We start from the raw sequence: 17,813 nt of genomic DNA, 5'->3' as shown, positions 1-17,813 counted from the left end.
CGCGCGCGTCGCGTTTCGCTCGGTTAGCGAGCGCCGCGAGTCTGCTCCGTCAAGCTCGCGACCGATTCTCGGATCGTCAGTCGCGCGTCGGAAATCGCGGACGTCGCGCGTCGAAATATCGCGACCGCGACCGCGATCACGGCCATTCGCGTTCGCTCGGCTGCTTCGCAGGTATTTCGCGGCCCGGCCGCATCCGCGGTGAATCCGCGACGGAGATATCCGCGCTGGAGGCTGCTGTTCCCGGTGTCGAAGCGACGAGACGGAACCGGAAACGGAAACGGAGGCGAAACGAGGTTCGATCGAGAGAAGCGCCGATGCGACGCTGCGACGCGGACCAGAGCAACGATTTACCGAGATAAGCCGTGGGAACGGCGATAACGATAGAGAAAAAAGGCGAGTTCGTCGAAGCGCGGCTGGCTCCGAGTATCTTCGTGTGACGTAAGTCGATAAGTCGACCCGCGAACGCCTCCTTTTCTCGTCGGCCAACGGAACGCGGATTTTATCACGCGCGCACCGCGATTTCGACAATTTCCACTCGAAACGATCGTCGTCGTGCACCCACCCGCCCCCTCTCCTTCTCCATCGGCCTTACGACGCGTCTCCTTCTTTATCGCCTCTCCTTTCTTCCGACGTCGAACGCGCGAATCGTCTCGCGCCTCGTTTCTTCCTCCTTCGTTCGAGAGGAGCAACGCGTTCGTCGCAACGATATACTGCTTCGAAAGCGTGTTCGCACGAGTTCGGGAGTCACCGAGAGAGAAGGTAACTAGCGCGCGAGCTTAACCGCGACCGCGAGACCGACAGGCTCCAAAGTCGAGAAAACGAGAGAGCGATTTGCATCATCGCGTATCGCGACGACGGAATTTCCACGGACGGTCGTCCTTTTCTTCTCCTTCGTTCTTCTCCTTTCGTCTCTTTCTTCCTTTTCTTCGCTTTGTTTTCGCGCTCGAACGCGCCGCATAGGTGTACGCGCGTCTCTCTTCGAGTCGAAACCGAGATCGAACGCGCTCGCGCGCTTACCATCGACCTGCCAATTTAGACACGCGCTGTCAATTGAGAGTCGAGTTAACCCTCGTTAGCCTTGCTGCGTCTCGGCAGCCGTACGAAAATATACGACCGATCGACAATCCCTGGAGTATAGACGTCGATCGATCGCTTTCCTATGCGTTTATCCTCTACCGATCGCGCTCTTCTCGATCTCGTATCGCGAATCTCGCACCTTTGCTCGCGGCTTTCGCTGTTAAACTCTCTCTCTCTCTCTCTCTCTCTCGTTTGCTCTACTCGTGTTTCCTTCTTCGATCGATAGGTCGCGAGAACGATCGCGTGATCGCAACCGACCTCTCGCGCTACGTAGTTTTATGTCGGTGAAACGCCGGACAAGTACCCGTACCTTCGAAACAGCGGTGCGATCCGTTGGACGAAATGCTCCGTGGGTGGGCTCGCGGCGTGCACGCGTTCGTCACGCGAGTACGAGGATCCGAGCGATCGTCGGCCCCGTGCCGGTCGCGCTGCGCCGCGTTGCGTCGATCGCCACGATCCTACGTACGAGGTTCGTGCGACCATACGGCAACTAGAGACCGAATCGATCTTTCTTTCGAATATCAGGAATCGTGACGTAACGCGAGCCGAACAATGACGCACAAGGCGAATCGGAACGAACGCCACGTAAGTATGTATATGTTGACCTCGAGCCGCTTCGTCTTCGACCGCGCGCTTATCTCGACCGTTTCATTTCCCGGTAATCGAACGCGAAACTTGCCCCGCGTTTTCACCACGACGAGGACAACGCCAGCTCGAAGCCCGCTTCTCCCACTAACCCGCTACGATTCGTTCGTTTGTTTCAGACTCGCGGTGACGCGATAGTAAACGTCGCGTTCTCGAATACGATGTTGCAACCTGGCGACCACGATTCCGTCATCGGCCGCCCCCTTTATCGTCGTTTTCCACACCATGATCCATCGTCCATCGACCCGAAACGCCGACTTGCCGACGCTATGGAACCCACCGTCGAAATCCACGATGTTTCCATCGACTTGCCGCTAGCCGCTCTATCCTCGGCCGGAAGCACGCCGACGCTCGAATCGGCCGTAACCACCACGGCGACCGCCTCGTCGGAAAGTTTGCGCGCCGAGACGGACAACGAGCAAAGCGTTTACAGCGTCGCCTTACTAGACCGATGCACGGATCTCGTCACTCGTAACGATTCCGTCTGCGACAGACAACGCTATGCCTCCTCCACTTGGTTCTCTCTTGTTCGTCGACGATGTTCCAACATTCGCGGTAAGTTGAACGATTTCGACCGATTTCCGATTTCCTCGAAACCGAACCTAACCCCGGCCCCGACGAATCGCCGACCTCTTTCGTTTCGGATTACGTCTCTTGCCGATCGCGATTCTCCGTAACGCTCCGACGGCGCGACCAGAGAAACGAAAAACAGGTGAAATCGCGTAAACGCGTACGACCGAGTAAGTAACGGTTGCAGCGATTTTTCCCTGGTACGCGTACTTGCGCTTGCAACGGTCGTGACAGCTACGCATCGCTAATCGCTGGCAAGCACGCGCGTCTATCCGAACCGAAAGCTGCCACGTACGCGTATTCGCGGTCGACGCGCCACAGTTTCATCTTCGTCGACGGATTCGCGCTAAGCGCGTAATACCGGTACGCAACGCCTCGCCGTTGGATTTTCCGCCGATCGTCGATTCCTCGAATACTCGTAGCGCGTATAATCGCCCGTTCAACTTTTTTCGCTTCCTTCCTCCGCGAAGGTTCGTCGACTCTCGGCGAATAGCAGCGGCACGATTAAAGTTTCGACCAGTCGTGTTCTAAATACGACTATTCGCAACCGCTTTCTCCCCTCTTCGTTCGTCTTCTTTTTCCACCTACCGTTCGATTCTTTCGATTCGTTCGCGTCCAGGAAAGGATAGAAATTCGTCGTTCGTTTAATTCACGACACGTTTCTTTCGTACGCGTTCGCAACAGGTTGGCTGCCGAGGATGTGTTCCTGTCTGGACGCCGACAACACGCAGTTCCTCGGTCCATCCACGTGCAGCAGGTATCAACGACTCAGTCCCAGGAGGAATCTGCTCGAGATCGCCTACCGATCGATCAACGGAAATCGAAGGCCAAAAAGATTCGCGCGACCGGACGAAAGCGAGGACGACGAGGAACAGGTAAATGGACGCGTCGCGTACCGATCGAACGACGAAAGCGGCGTCGAAAAACCCACCACTGACGACGTTTTTTCTTTCCACCCCTGGCACCCTCTTCGCCGGTAACGCGTAGACGGAGGAATTGCGTTTTTACTGCGACGACGACGCTTGCTACGACGTGATCGTCGAGCACGATCTTCGCGCCATCGACTTGTGCAAACTTCTGAAAGCGAAAAGAAGCACGGTGGGTGTCGACTGGTCGATCGTGGAGACATGGCCGGAGCTAGGAATAGGTCAGTATCCGTCGTTCACCGTTTCTCCTTGGAACCGTCGTAACGACTTTCACGAGTTACGAAACCGTTGCAGAGCGCGCGTTGGAGGACCACGAGGACATTTTGGCCGTGCACAGGGAGACGAAAACGTTTTCCGCGGAGCGCGCACGGAAATTTATCTTTCGCCAAGATTGCCTCAAGTACGAGTTCTTCCACGATCCGGAGGTCAGTATGAAAATATTTCGTCGGTTTTTAACGCCGGTTCGCGTTAATCGATCGATCGACGCGCAAACGACGAACGACGACTGGCTTTCGTAGAATCGCGCGATGCGTTACGAAACTGCAAAGTTCGCGCGCTTCCTCGCGCGTTCTGTCTCGCCCGTTCGCTGTCGCGGCAATTTCATCGATAACTCGACCGGTAGTCGCTCGACGGCTTTCGGCCTACCGTTACCGACAATTACCGACAGCGGTCGCGTCGCTGCCTCCGAGAGCCGTTCTTATCCCTCGGCGGAAACGCAAAACGCTTAGACGGGTGCTTTTGCTCGCGCCACGTGCTCGCGATTCGCGTACTCGTTGGCAAAATACGAACGGCGACGTAAACCAGTGTCGCGTTGCAGCTCTTCCTTTCCACCGAGATGATCGACGTTCCCACCGTTTTCGCCGAGGACTGGCACGCCTTGGACGAAACGGAAGCGGCGTTACGAGTGAGTGGAAATTCGATCGACCTTCGAGTCGACGCACTTTGTCGCGCGCACGCAGTTCCCTCGTAATTCTTTGATCAGCGATTCCCTCGCGACGTTTCAGGACTATCTGGAGAACGAGGAGATAGCGGAATGTCCAGAGGTATTCGGTTTAGCGTGGATACAGAACGGACGCTTGAACATTTGGAGGAAGATCTGTTTGCTTCTTCGAGATCGAGAGCTCTACCACGCGAAAAAGGTAAGTCCGCCGAAAGGCGAAACGCGTTCTTCGCGCGTCCTTCGTCCAGAACGAAACGTTTCTTCTTGCTACGCCGTTACTTTCTCGCGTCTAGCTGTACTCTTACGTTATCGGAACGTTGGATTCGCGACGCGCGATCGATGCGCGGCGAACGCGTGGTACACGTGCGACCGCCACGCGGTTACGCCGTTCGCTCCGTATCGAGTAACCGCCACCGGACACCGTTGAAACGTCGACGGACACGCGCGACAGCAGCGACGGAATAACTGGAAACGGCTGGAACCGGCGCGAGTCACCGAAAACCCGTTTCGCCGGTTTACCGCGCGAACAGCTGACAGCGACAACGTTCGCGCGAACCACCGTTTATACTATCCCTGGCGATACGGCACGGATACGTCGCGATTCCGTTCCGACGGACGTTCTTGCCGCCGATAACGTAAGGGTGTTTCGTATATGGCGTAGCTTATCCGTCGTAGCGGACGGTATCGGCGCGACGAAATATGCGGAGACGTGCTCTTTAAACGAGACGAAAGAGATCGACCCCGAAATCGATTTTACCGCTCCTTCGTTGCTTTTCCCATTGAGAACGGCGCAAAGACAGACGCGTACGTGGATCGTACGTAGAGAACGTAGAGTGAAACGTCGCTTCTGTCTCTCCCACGGGGATAACGTACGCGCGTTTACGTATTTCGTCGATCGTTTCTCGCCACTCGTTTTAATTAGATTTTCTCTTTCCGCGACTCTCGCCGGATCGTCGCTCGCCAGAGTCGCGGATCAACGACCGTGGCGATCGCATCGAAAGGGACTGCGAGAAGAGAGTGTCAAGAGAAAGAAGGTCAAGGGGAAACGTCGAGGGGCCGTTGAATCGACAGACGGAACGATTCGCCTCGCGCGTACCGCGTCTCGTTTCCGCGGTGTTCGATACGTCGCCTCGGCGTCGCAACGCGTTGACGCGCGTACGTTAAACCGACGTTAAGCGCGATAGGCGGGAACGTGCACCGGGCGACGACTCGCACGAAGAAATTCCACGCGAGTGGATTTCAGCGAATAGAAAGTTTACTCTAAAACGCAACTGCTGCTACGTCTATCATCGCTATGCCGATCACGGCTGTCTCATCGGCGCTTCGCGAGTAGCTTGCCGGGCCGTCGAGGACGTCGATCTTACGACGCTCGATGCTCGAGCGTTGGCGCGCCTTCGTTCGCAGCCGTGTCTATACGGCATCGACAGAGGTGTACGATCGATGCGCGCGTCACTCCGTCTTTCGTCTCGACTGACATCGGCCTCCGAACTACGCGTTCAGCGTCCAAATCCTCGCGAGCAGAGACATCGGTTCCCGAAAGCTACGACACCGCCTCCGTCCCACGCGGAGCGAAATTCGTCGCTTTAAACGCGTCCGACGCGACGCGATACGCGCAGTCAACGCGAAACGATGGCTCGCGGCGTACGTACGTAAGTACGTACGCCTTTCTAAGAAGCTTTCCGCTTTCCTAGTTGCTTTCACCGACTACGAACGTCGAATCGTCGTCTCTCTACTCTCACCACCGCGATCCTCCTCCTTTTCCCGTTCTCTGCTATCTCTTCGGTTTTCGCGTCGTTTCGGACGCCTGGAATACGTGGCCGACGCTAGCCAGAGAAACGAGCACAGAGACGAGACGACGGGTCGCGAGAGACGGTACGACACGGTTCGAACCGCGCGTCGCTGATTCGAAACCGTTCGTCGAGTTCGCCGTGGCACGGCGGCGAATCGGTCGGGGCTGACACACATTCGCCCTGGCAAAAGAGCTATTCTGCTATGAACGCTGCTCCCTGGGTCGTCGACCTGCCTTCTGTTGCTTCCTCTTCCACCACCTTCCACCTCCTCCACTCTCCTTTCTCTTCTACGCCGCTCTACGCTTTCCTCTCCTCTCCGCCTCCTCTCCGCGCGTTTCCTCCACGCTTCTCGGTTCTTTTCTTATTTTCCACGCGTTTCCCTCCTTTCTCTTTTGTCGGCCTCGGTGTTGGCCGGCCTCGTCCTTTGCCGGCTTTTTTCCGCTTCGGCTCGATCCACCGCCTGCTACATCTCACTCCGCTTTCTTCCGTTTCTCTCCGATCTCCGCGATTCTAGTTCTTCCCGCCGATCGATCCGTTCGGTCGTTCGCGTCGCGGAAATTCCCAAGCGAAACGAACGACGATTTCGAGATCGAGGCGAATCGCGCGACGTCTTCCTTCCGGATCGGACACAGGAAAACACGTTTTCATCCTCTTCGGTGTCTGTCCGACGCGGTCGATGCGTCCATCGCCCCAGTCGGAGATCGGATCCGAGCGCAAATCGTTCGCGGTTCCGGAATCGCGAGTTTCGATCCCCCGATGGGCCGCGACGGCGGACCGCGAACGTCGTTCGAGTCTCTTTCGCGCGAGATGGGTTGGCGTTGGAAAAATTGCCAGCGCGCGTTTCTAATTCCAAGTTGTTCGCGCTACGCTCTTCTCCTTTCGTCCGTGTCCGCCTCTCTCCCTCCCTCCTCCTCCTTCTCTTCCTCTTCCTCGCCGTCCGGCACGTCGTACTTGCTACACCGTTTCCTCGTTCAGGGTGTTGCCCAAACACAATACGTTTTCGCAATGCGCGCGCGATATTACGATGTCCGTTGCATCCACGTCATTGTTCGCGTTCGCGATGCGTAACGCACCACGAGAGTGGTTCGTGGTTTTTCGTTTCCATCCTTCTCTTCGTCGTCCGACACGCGATCGTCGCTCGATCCTCCGTTGCAAACTCTACCCTGCCGCTGTCGCCAGGCAACAAACCAGTCGATTCCAAAGGCGACGATATTTGCGAGAGAACGATGCCAGTTCGATCGAAAGTGCATGTCCCTCGAGCCTATATACTCTAGACTTTATCGTATGCGTTTAGCGCGCGACGTTTCTTCGCAAATGTTGCTTGTAAAAAGAAAAAGAGAGAGAGAGAGAGAGAGAGAAACAAAGTTTGTAAACAATCCGCAAAGTTGTTGCAGGCGCTGCGAAAAGCTTCGAAAGTGTCCAAGGTATCAGAATTCGACGATACAGAGCACGAAATAACCGCGTGTAATTGTAACGACGATCGTTCGAAATCTTTAATTTTCTTAATGTTCGTTGCAAAAGGATATAGAAGCAACGCCAACGATTACGATCGACGATCAACGTTAACGACGAAGGTAACGAATGAAATGTAAACAAACGGAACTTGAGAACTTGTAAATGTCCCGATCAGCTACCCGAAATTGGAACGGAACGTCTGATTTCCGAACCATCGGTCGTCGAGCGACATAACGAACGCTGATCCGTTTCGAACGCGCGAGGTCGATTCTTTGCGCCGTGGCTGTTGCCGCCGCTCGGCTATCCGGTAAACGCAACGCGCCCTCGTCCGTTGTTACGCGTCGTTCACGCGCGTTTCAAATCCGTTTTCAGCAACTTCGCGACGAAATCTTAAGCGCCAAACATATTGGAACGCGATTGCAAGGAATTCGCCACTTTTTGTCGCGTCGAAGATCAGTTTGTCAGAACTGGTAGAACCGAAGATTACACCGTTCCATGCAAAAACGAAACGGTGTACGTTCGGATTAACCCAAAGCGATTCGCGTCACGCTCGATTCCTCCTTTCTCGTCTACGATGCGAGACCGAAACGATCGTGCCCGCAACGGGATGTGTATTGGCGGCCGTTTCGTCGAATTCGGCGTAAGGTCGCGCCGATTACGCCTTCGACGGCAACGAATTCGATCGCGAATTCGAAAACGAACGTCATCGATCTCGTTGCTGTTCGCGAGACTCGGATGTTTCAACGAATTTTCTGGGTTAAGGTGTACTCGAGGTAAAACGAGCGTCGTCTTCTGGCACGCGGCCGAAAGGTGTGGATTTTCCAACCGCGTAACCGTCGTTTTTAGTGTCATCGGTCGAAATACGCGACCCTTGCTTCTTCCTCCTTCCTTCTCTCGTCCCTATTTCCTTTTACTGGCCTTCGTTTGAAAGCGGATCTTTTCGACAAGCTCGACAGCCGCAACGAAAATCGATTACCGATCGTCATCGACGAATGCGAAAAGATGCGAACGAGAAGGAACGAACGGGCCGAACGATGACACGCGGTTGCCACATAGCCGTTTCGTCAACCGTCGATCGATCGATTCGCTGAAAGTTTCTCGCAACCGCCGGCATTCTCGCGAACGAAACGTTAATTTTCCAGTTCAGTTTGCCGATCTACCGCAACGATTCCGTCTTTGCCAAAGTTCGAAACGCTTCGCTTCTTTCGTACGAATCGCCCACGATCGCGATACTACAGGAGGAAAATCATAACTCGCGAAGGAAAGAGATCGTTTCTCTTTTTCAAAGTCCTTTCTTCTTCGACGAATCGAAAGCGGTGGTCGATTACGAAGTTTCGAAAGAAGTATTGAACGATTAGGCATACTTTTGATTTCCTTGTCCGTATACGCGTGCTACGTATACGTTCGTTGATTCGGTTCGAGGACGGAAGAAGGTTCGGACTCTGTCATTTTGCACGCTATGATTTATTTTCCACGGTCGACACTCGTGTCTGCTTCCTGCTTCCCCTCCTCGACGCCCTTACCATTCGACGGTTCGCGTCCGTAAGGCTTCGCGAAGCTGCGAAATCGCGTCCTCCAGAAACCGTCGCGTTTTCGAGAGTTTGCGGCGATGCCATAAGTTGCCGATTCGAAGTTCGCTCGATCGCGAACGATCGCGAGATTTTAAACACGTAACACGTCGTCGAACGTGTAAAGGCGAGCATCCAAACGGTCGGCTGCGTAGGCAAATCGGCGGGGCAGGGGAGGGAGGGAGCAGAGAAAGAGAGAGAGAGAGAGACAGAGAGAGAGAGACAGAGACAGAGAGAGAGAGAGAGAGAGAGAGAACTGCTTATTCGTTGGAACACAAGATCGGGGTCGAAGAAGACGGGGGTGGGCAGCAGCCAGCTGATTCGGGAGAGTTCGTGAACGACCGTAATCGAAACGCGAGGGAACGAAAGAGGCGAGGTAGCGCAGCAGCGCACGTCCGATGCAGTCTGCCGCGACCACCGGGAAACCAGCTGACTGGTCGGTTCGGTCGCGTTCGTCGAATCGTTCGGCAGTCTTCGGATCTTTGTTCGTCTCCGTGCACGAGGCGGCTACCGGCAAGCGACAAACCTTTCCGTCAGTCGTCAGTCGCCGTTTCGACACTGTCGAAGGGTAAACGTGCGCGCGTGTCTATTACCTCTTCGACACGATCAGCGTTACCGTCGTTGCCTGAATCGCGCGATCGGCCATCTCGTTACCGCATCGGTCGATCAGAACGACGATCGTTCGTCGTTCCGAGAGATACAAGAGAGAACGAAAGAACGCGATTAGCGTCGTCGCGCAGTCTGCTCGTTACCGGTAGTCGCTTCGGTCTCAGTGTGCCACCCCTCCATCGCTCGTTCCTCCCCGTCCAGTTCTTACACCCACCTACCCATCCTACATCCCTCTTGTCTCTCATTCTCTCTCTCTCTCTCTCTCTCTCCCTGTCCTCCCCCACTCCCCCTCTCTCTCTCTTTCTCTCTCTCGCTCTTTCTTTATTTTGCCCGTCGGCTACCCGGTCTCTGTCCATCCATCTGATTTTCCGCTTCTCGCTTTTCTCGCAGGCCTCCTCGTTCGCGTCGTTGTCGCGTAGTCGGAGGAGAAGACGCGAGAGAAATCGTTGGCAAGGATACGAATTTTGTGGAACGAGAGCGTGATTTTGGTTCCGTGCTCGTCTCCTCGGTCGTGACGACGAGCGACTCTCGCGGTTGCGATCCGAGGGAAAAGAACGAATCTTGTGTTTTAAAAGAAAGGATAGCGGAGGAAAAAGTACGGCTAGAGAGGACGAAGAAAGGAAAGGAACGGAAGAGAAGAAGGAAGGAAGGAAGGAAGAAGGGAAGAAGAAAAAGAAGGAGAAACGACTGTAAGCGAAGCGCTATGAAATCCGATCGGTACGATAGGTCGGTATTTCCGAGCGGAAAGGACACGGTGGTATCGCGTAACGGATAGCTGGTTCGCGCGACACACACGTATCGCCAGTTCACCGTCGAAATCGTCGATTTCCACCGGCCGGATCGGAAATCCACTTCCCTTGGCATTTGGATTTACGCGAAGATTTCGAGCGTGAAAGCCGAATTGCCGTGGCTCGACGTTGCTCGGGTGGTAAGTGAAAACGATACGCGACCAGGCGGTCGTGCGAAAACGAAATTTTCGGCGAGTGTACGCTCGTACTTGCTCGTTGTCGGTCGATCGGCGATAACTCGATACGGACCGTGCTCCATAGAACAACCAACTGCGACCGTTCGCTAGTAGTTTGGATAGCGAACCGCTAGAAAACGAACCGCATTCACGCTCGATTCGAGAACACGCGATTTATCGAGAATCTCGAATTCCAACGATAAACCGTTCCAAGTCCGTCGGGATTTGCGTACGAACGACGAATCGAATCGGATATCGTCGCAGTTTGGTTCGTAGCTGTCGTTAGGGGAAAAAGAGCAGAAGCGAGCGTACATATATACGTAGGAGAAAGTATCGAGCGGAGGGTAGGTTCCGATGATAATTTACGGCGGACCCCGTTAACGACCGATCGGAACAGAGCCGGTGCCGAAATCCCCTCGTTTCGAAACACGACGCAGAGCTTCGTATTAGCGAACTGACAATAGCGCGATCCGAGACTCACCGCGTTCGTTATTCGGTCGTTACGATTCGCTTTTCACGGAGATCGCCTCGTTCAATTTTCTCTCTACCTACGCGTCTGTTCGTCTGTTTTTCCATTCTCCGATTCGGCGTCTCCATCGACGATCGTCGATTTCGAAATCGATATTGGCATCGGCAGTGGCGCCGGTCGGTATATCGTCTCCGCATTCGTCGTCGTAATCGTCGTTGCCACCATAGCCGGTAAGATTCGGACAAGCGATTTTTGCAAATTCCTTTAGTCCGTTGAAACGCAAGCTTCGCGCGAATCGCGGCGAATAGGGTAACGTCGCACCTATCGCACCGCGATACTTGTTTACCTAATCGAAATTAAGTGGTCTGGCGTTCGATCGTCCTCGCGAGCCATCCTTCGAGCGTCAAAAGTGGCAACGAGCGACCGATCGCGCGTTTATTTCACAACGCACGTTTCGCAAAACTCGATTCCAGCGATTACGTTCGAGTATCCCGCGATCTTTTTTTTCTTCGAATTCGCTGTCTCGCGTCGATCGGATCTTGCTCGAAATATACTATGGAGAAGGACGACGCGGATAACGGCAACGAAAGACACGCGAGAGTCTGGAAAAATTGGAAAATTAACTCGGCTTCGGTTAATCGGTTTCCGATTACTCGGCTAGCCGTCCACGCGTTACTCACGGTTTTCTCTTCTCGGTGCCGCGTTTCGCTACTCCGTCTCGCCGTTGTTTCTCCTTTCACGAACTTCTACCGTTACACGTTCTCGCGTTATTATCGTAATCGTAATACGGCGGCGTGGCCCACATACACCCGATTCACAGTCGTTCGTTCGTATTATCCGTAGAACTCTCTCTTTCCCATCTTCGTCCGTGACGCGTGTTCGGTCTTTCGCGATCCGAGTATCTAAAAACTGAAACTTGACGGATCGTCGGCCGTAACTTCCAGTTGCCACCGTTCGTCGGTTCGCACGAGCTCGTATCTTTTTCCTTTTCGCGCGACACGATGCGACGGTTGCACGTTGGCGCGCGTGACCAACAGGGACCCAACGGAACGTTATCCGCACGAAACGCGAATCTTGTCGCTCGTCGTCTCTCTATCTCTGTAATCGCGAGTGCCGGCGCGCTTCTGGCGTTACCCTTTCCAGCAAACCGGTTTCGATTCGATCCCGGCCGCGTCTTTGCCGTCCGATGCCTTTCGATCATCGTCGTTCTTCCCCTCGAATCGGCAAAACGCATTCGCCTTCGTCTCTCGGACGAGCGTAAATTACGAGCGAACCGGCGATCGAACGGAGGATCGATCGGTCGAGATTGGACGCGTTCGCCGCGCCGAAAACGAGAGCGATCGATGTCGCAGCGACGATGACACGAGAACGATGACGAAACGATTTCGATTTCGATTTCAGAAAAGCGAACGAGCGTTTCCGTTCGCCCGCTTGTCGGATTACGCGGTGTACAAGATCACGAACGCCAGGAAGAGATACAGAGCGCCCTTCCCCTGGGGCATCTGTCTCAGGTCGACCAACACCGCCCCCAAATCCAAAACCATCGCAGAGCGTGGAGAAACCGGGCTCAAGGTCATCGCTTTTCACAGTGAAAAATCCCGCGCCTGCTGGCTAACGGCCATGAGGCTCGCCAAGGTAATCGAACGTTCTTTCGTCGTCTTTCCTATCTTTCTTCCCCGTTTTTCTTTCTCGTCCGTCCGATTCGCCACCTTCTGCTCCTCTTCCTCTTCTTCGCCCCAGTTGCTTCGCGCGGAAATCCCTTTGCCTCTTCGCACGCTTGTCACCGTCGAGAAAACCCGGTCGTTTGCGGGCGCGTTAACGTCCGTTTGCATCGGCCGCCGCGGTTACCGTTGGTCGATGCCGAGGTGTTTCCTTTCGCGGATAATCTCGCGGCCGTTTTCCTTCGCCACGGTGACGAGCGAGCCGCGCGCATCATCGAAACAAATCTGGCTGGCATTAATCCGTTTTTGTTTCGTTTCGTTACAGTACGGCAAGCAACTCAGGGAAAACTACAGAGCATTTAAGAACAAACAGTGCGAGCAAACCGACGGCCCAAAGGATCGATACGTCAACTACAACGTATCCAATGTGAGTCGAAGTTTTTCGCTGGCCGCAGGCTTTCGCCGATCGCGCGCGCGCGCGTCCGCAAAAAACGGCCGGCGAATCATCTCGGATCGAGGTTGCATCTCGACGCGCGGTTAGTCGCGGCTCGCGATCCGCGATTCCATCTTCGACCAGGGGGAAAAAATGCAGCGAAAAGAGCGGGCGGGGTAAAGAGGTGGCGGCGAGGCGTGACGAGTAGGAGCGGAGCGGGGCGCGATGGGACCAGCGAAGAGCAGCGCGGAGAAGAGAGGAGAGGAGAGGAGAGGAGAGGAGAGAAGGGGTGGGAGGCGGCAGAGTGGCCGCGAGAGCCGGGTCGCGTCGAAACAGAGTTTCGAAAATCGAGCAAAAAGCCCGAGGCGGTTAGTTGTTGCTACGCGGCGACTATCGATCATCTAGGAGGTAGACGCGAGCGAGAACGGGTACGTCGCCGTGCGTCTCCTCGACCACGGACCCGGCTACGTCGAGTATCGCGTGCAGCGTCTTTCGCTCGTCGACCGATGGTCGTGCCGTGCCGTGCACGCGTCACGCGTCGCGCCAATCGATACCGCCAACGTTCGACGACCAGTCGTCGTCTCCGTGTCGCGTATCGCGAGATTCACCGCGACAGCCGTATCGACTGCCTGACGTTGATCGATCGTTCGCCGGTGCCGAGTAAATCCGGAAGTTGGCCGTTGCTGCTGTCGCTGCGCCTCTTCTTCTCGGGATCTCGACGTTCTCGATTCGTTCCGCCTCCCCACCGAACCGACCGAGACACGCTCGCGCGCATCATCCCTCTCCACTGCTTTCCCCTGTCGACCGACCGCCGCCGCCTCCGACTGCCGCCGCCAAGGCATCGTCGCGCCGTGTCACCCGGTTTCCAGCTAGTCTGCTGGACGACCCTCTCGCCACGGGGATTACTCGCGACCGATCCCGTTCTCGTTTTCGCGCGTCCGCTCAACTCGGCCAATCCTACGCGATTCGTTTCTCTCGTGTTTAGCGAATCGTTGTTTCGCCTCTTGTCCGCTCTCCTCTCGACACGGCCATGGTGGAAGTACGTAGTAGCAGCAGCAGCAGCAGCAGCAGCAGCTCTTTCGCTTATCGCAGCTGGAAAAAAGAGGCGATCTCGCCAACGTCGTCGCCGATTACGAAATCGAACGGCGGTGTCCCGTTTCGTAAGATCGCGTCTTCCTTTGCCGAAGGAATCGTCGCGCTGTTCGTTTCGTCGTCGTCGTCGTCGTCGTCGTTCGCGTTGCGTGTCCGTCGACGAAAACGCACGGTTGACCTACATTCGACTCTCGTGTATTTCCGTTCGGAGGAAATATCGTAACGGCATTGGGCGCAGGTGCGGCGTCGTTACATAAGCCGGTACCGCCTCTCGCGTCGTCCCCCCGTGACGAACATCGTCGAGTATCGACGAGGACGTACCTTGGGGGAACGCGGCGAATAGTCGCGCGCAATAGGAGGACGACGGCGCAACGGGAAGGAACGGAGAGAGCCGTTGTCGGAGCACTCGGAAAGACCGAGTCGAGTAGCCGAAAGAATCGAACGGCGCGCACAACTTTTCTTCGTGTCAAGGGCTTTTCCTTTTCCGTTACGATCGAGCGGACAAGCTGTTATTCCCATTTTGTATCGTTGTATTCCGCGTAGATCATAGGGGTAGGGATATCGTCGTTTCGAGGCGGTAAACAACGCGCCGCGATGCTTCCACCGTTCCAAGTCGCTCGTCGTCTCTCTCGGCTACTCGAATCCGATCGAAAGCCGAGTCTCGCGAATCGGCGGGAAATCGGTGGAATCGCGCGTTGCTCGATCGCTCGAACGTGCCGGCATCGTCCCCTCGAGCGAGAAACGAGACCGAGTGGAAACCTGATATTCCGATTTCGAACGAAATCGACGCGTCGCTCGACGTCCGGTCTGGTCGCCCCTATCGTCTCGTCTCGTCCCATGCCGCCACCGCTCGATGCTCGCCTAGCAACAGGCGTCAGGGGTTATCATCCCCTCTTCGTCTTGCGATTTCTCTCTCCGCTTTTTAAGTCGTTCTTCGAACCGTTGTTGTTCGCGAGCGTGGACGCGATCTTTTCCCGCGCGTCTCGATCTCTGCATGCTCCGCTCGTTCTCCGACTTTTCCTGATCGGTGATCACCCCGTCACGCGTTTACGCGCTCGTTCCCTTTCGCTGCACGACGAGAGAGGGCGACGAGAGAGGGCGACGAGAGAGGGCGACGAGAGAGGGCGACGAGAGAGGGCGACGAGAGAGGGTAACGAGAGAGGGCGACGAGAAGGCGACGATACGAGAGGGATCGCTCGCTGTCTCGTTCCGGTTTCGATCGAACGGTCCAAAGTCGTAAGACGAAGTGTGTCGCGTTCGCAGGAATCGGTGCGATCTCGCGTGGCCATGGATTTTACCGGCAGCGTCGGAAGAATCGTGGACGACCCGAAGGAAGCGAAGAACATCGCGGAAAGCGAGGGTATGAACTGGCGACGAACCTGGAGGCCGTTCTCGAGACCGCCGCCTGGCTGCACGGTGGTTAGACTGCACGGACTCGACGACGGTATCCACGTTTTGCAACCGTGGTTTCACAGAGGACTGAAGAGAGATATCGCCGCGGCGATCGTTCGAGACCAGGGTTCGGTCGACGGGTAAGTCGAGACGCCGCTTCCGAGTCGTTCGTTTGCAAGCGGCGCGAAAACCGTGTCTCATCGTCTCGCGCGTTCTTTCAGCGTGTTCCTGGTACGGGAGAGCAAGAGCAATTTGGGCGCTTACGTGCTCACCTACAAATACAGCGAGAAGGTGTTTCACGCTCAAATTCAACCCGTGAGTAGAGCCGTCGCGAATGTTTCGCGATTTCGGACGTAGCTCACGTCTCCGCCGGTTTGCAGGTTTTCGACGAGCGATGCAACTGCTGGCTATACACCCTGGACAAAGGCGTAACCCGGTTCTACGACTTGCTGCAGCTGATCGAATTTTATCAGTTGAACGCGGGCTGCTTGCCCACGCGATTGACCCACTACGTGCAGAACGGCGTGCCGGAAGTGCTGCCGCTTCCGGTTCCGATGGCGTTGACGCAGACGGAGGACGGAGGCGGTGGTTCGCCGCCGTCGCCGACCGAGCTCGATCGACGGCGACTCGGTGCCGCGACCGACGGCACGATGGCCGAAGGCACCGCGGCGGCCGCCGCCTCGTCGTACACCGTCAGCTACAAGAGCATCTGAGGATAGGAATTCCAGCGGCCCGTCAGCGTCGACGAGCGTTTGGTCGCCACCCGCTGTTCGCTGGATCACGCCTCTCGACCAAACGGAATCGCGAACGAGTATCGCTCCGGCGACGCGAACGTTCGATCCGCGCGCTCGGGTTGCTGGAGTTTGTGCCTCTGCAGCTACAGCAAGTGGAATCCGTAGCGCGAATCGCGTCGATAGCCGTCCGATGGGCGGAAAGACAGAGCGTTCGAAGATACGAGAAAGAGGAACGAGCAACGGACGAAGGGGAGACGCGGCTCGGGCTAACCGGCCGCCAGCATTCGGCCAAGGACGACCGAGAGCGTCGCGGCGTCGCGCTTCTCCGCGATTCTCGGCGCGACGCGATTCGTCGCTCGTCGACCGATCGATTCGTTCGTCGAGGGCAGCCGGCTTTTCGAAAATCGGCTTTGATAGCGGTTGATCAATCCCGATGTTTCGAGCCGGCGCCTCGACGGTTGTCACGGATCGATTCGTCGACGCGCGCGAGCTCTCGTCGTCGACGAGTAACGGAGAGCGAACGCGCGTAGCCAGCGACGCGACGACGGAGCGGCGGTGAAGAAAATAGCCGCCGCCAGAGTCGCGGCGCTCGGTACGCAAAATCGCGTTAATATTAAGACGATCGTTATCGATGCAAAAATACGATAAAAATATATATTTTGTACGAACGGTAGTAGAACGGACGATCGAGTCGCGTTCCGCGAGATCTCGACGTTCGGTCGGAGAACAATAAATGTTAATCAAGAACGGAACACGGTTGGCTTATTTCTCTCTGATCCTTCCAAGTTTTCGCGGCGAACGCCTCGGCGTAGACGACCCATCGTGTCTGGACGGCGCGAGGGCCGTCGCAACAGGTAAGCGACGCGCGGCAACGACGCCTGAGAAAAGGTATTCCGGCAGGTAACGGTCGCGAACGAAGGAGGAGCATCGTCGTCGCGTTCGGTCTACGAGAGGAGAGGAGAAGGGGGATCGATGGAACGTACCGGCGGAGAGGTGGAATTCAGGTGCGAGTCGTAGTCGGCTCGGCGATCCTCAGTTTACCGCGGCCAGTCGACGCGACGCGGTCCGATCTTCGACGCTCGCTTTTCCGCGTCTCCTTTCTTTCTTCTTCGTTTTTTCTCCTCTTACGTCATCCTCGCGTTCCTCTCGGTGGTGCTTTCGTTCCTCGCGATCGACGAGATGCGAATCGATCCCTTCTCGGACCGACGGATTCCACGCATCGGCAACGAGTAAGTCGCAGCCGAGTAACGGCAACCTGTTACGGCGAACGCGCGTCCACCGATCGACCGACTCTGGGGTGTCGCGTCGCGCGCGATTCGTCGTAGGACGATTAGACCCCGAAGATGGAACAGCCGTTCTCTCCGGACAAGGAACACGACTAGTCGGAACGGCGCGTTCGTCGTTCGGACGAACTCGCGAGTCGTCGGGTAAACTTACAACGCGCGCGATATACCCGCTGTACGCGATACGCCGTTCTCGAAACCGGTT

The 17,813-nt window shown here is 56.0% G+C and overlaps 1 protein-coding gene across 4 annotated transcripts; it reads left to right on the top strand.

Moving 5' to 3' along the window:
* The first annotated feature begins 239 nt into the window (after nt 1–239).
* LOC117242868 (growth factor receptor-bound protein 14-like) lies at nt 240–17,077 on the top strand. Of its 4 annotated transcripts, none has more exons than XM_033509868.1 (12): nt 240–438; nt 1,842–2,277; nt 2,977–3,167; nt 3,280–3,439; nt 3,513–3,643; nt 4,036–4,122; nt 4,223–4,357; nt 12,415–12,648; nt 13,000–13,101; nt 15,463–15,731; nt 15,813–15,906; nt 15,972–17,077. In XM_033509868.1, the coding sequence occupies exons 2-12, from the start codon at nt 1,884–1,886 to the stop codon at nt 16,302–16,304; spliced, it is 2,130 nt and encodes a 709-aa protein (XP_033365759.1). In that variant the 5' UTR covers nt 240–438; nt 1,842–1,883; the 3' UTR covers nt 16,305–17,077. The 4 variants fall into 4 exon arrangements, with proteins under 4 accessions (XP_033365759.1, XP_033365758.1, XP_033365761.1 ...); XM_033509867.1 differs by lacking the exon at nt 240–438 and adding an exon at nt 1,279–1,662; XM_033509870.1 differs by lacking the exons at nt 240–438; nt 12,415–12,648 and adding an exon at nt 1,280–1,662.
* The last annotated feature ends 736 nt before the right edge of the window (nt 17,078–17,813 follow it).

This window comes from Bombus vosnesenskii, unplaced genomic scaffold (genome assembly GCF_011952255.1).
Source record: "Bombus vosnesenskii isolate JDL3184/JDL3185 unplaced genomic scaffold, Bvos_JDL3184-5_v1.1 scf7180000016279, whole genome shotgun sequence".
Classification (NCBI taxonomy): Eukaryota; Metazoa; Arthropoda; class Insecta; order Hymenoptera; family Apidae; genus Bombus; species Bombus vosnesenskii.
The sequence above is the reverse complement of the archived record's forward strand: the minus strand, read 5'-3'. Positions and strand labels throughout refer to the sequence as shown.

Bases quoted from the DNA above. Each gene is read 5' to 3' on its own strand.
- LOC117242868 (XM_033509867.1), top strand. From the start codon at position 1,630: ATGACGCACAAGGCGAATCGGAACGAACGCCAC. The intron at 3,440-3,512 runs GTCAGTATCCGT...AAACCGTTGCAG, and splicing joins ATGGCCGGAGCTAGGAATAG to AGCGCGCGTTGGAGGACCAC. The intron at 12,649-12,999 runs GTAATCGAACGT...GTTTCGTTACAG, and splicing joins CGGCCATGAGGCTCGCCAAG to TACGGCAAGCAACTCAGGGA.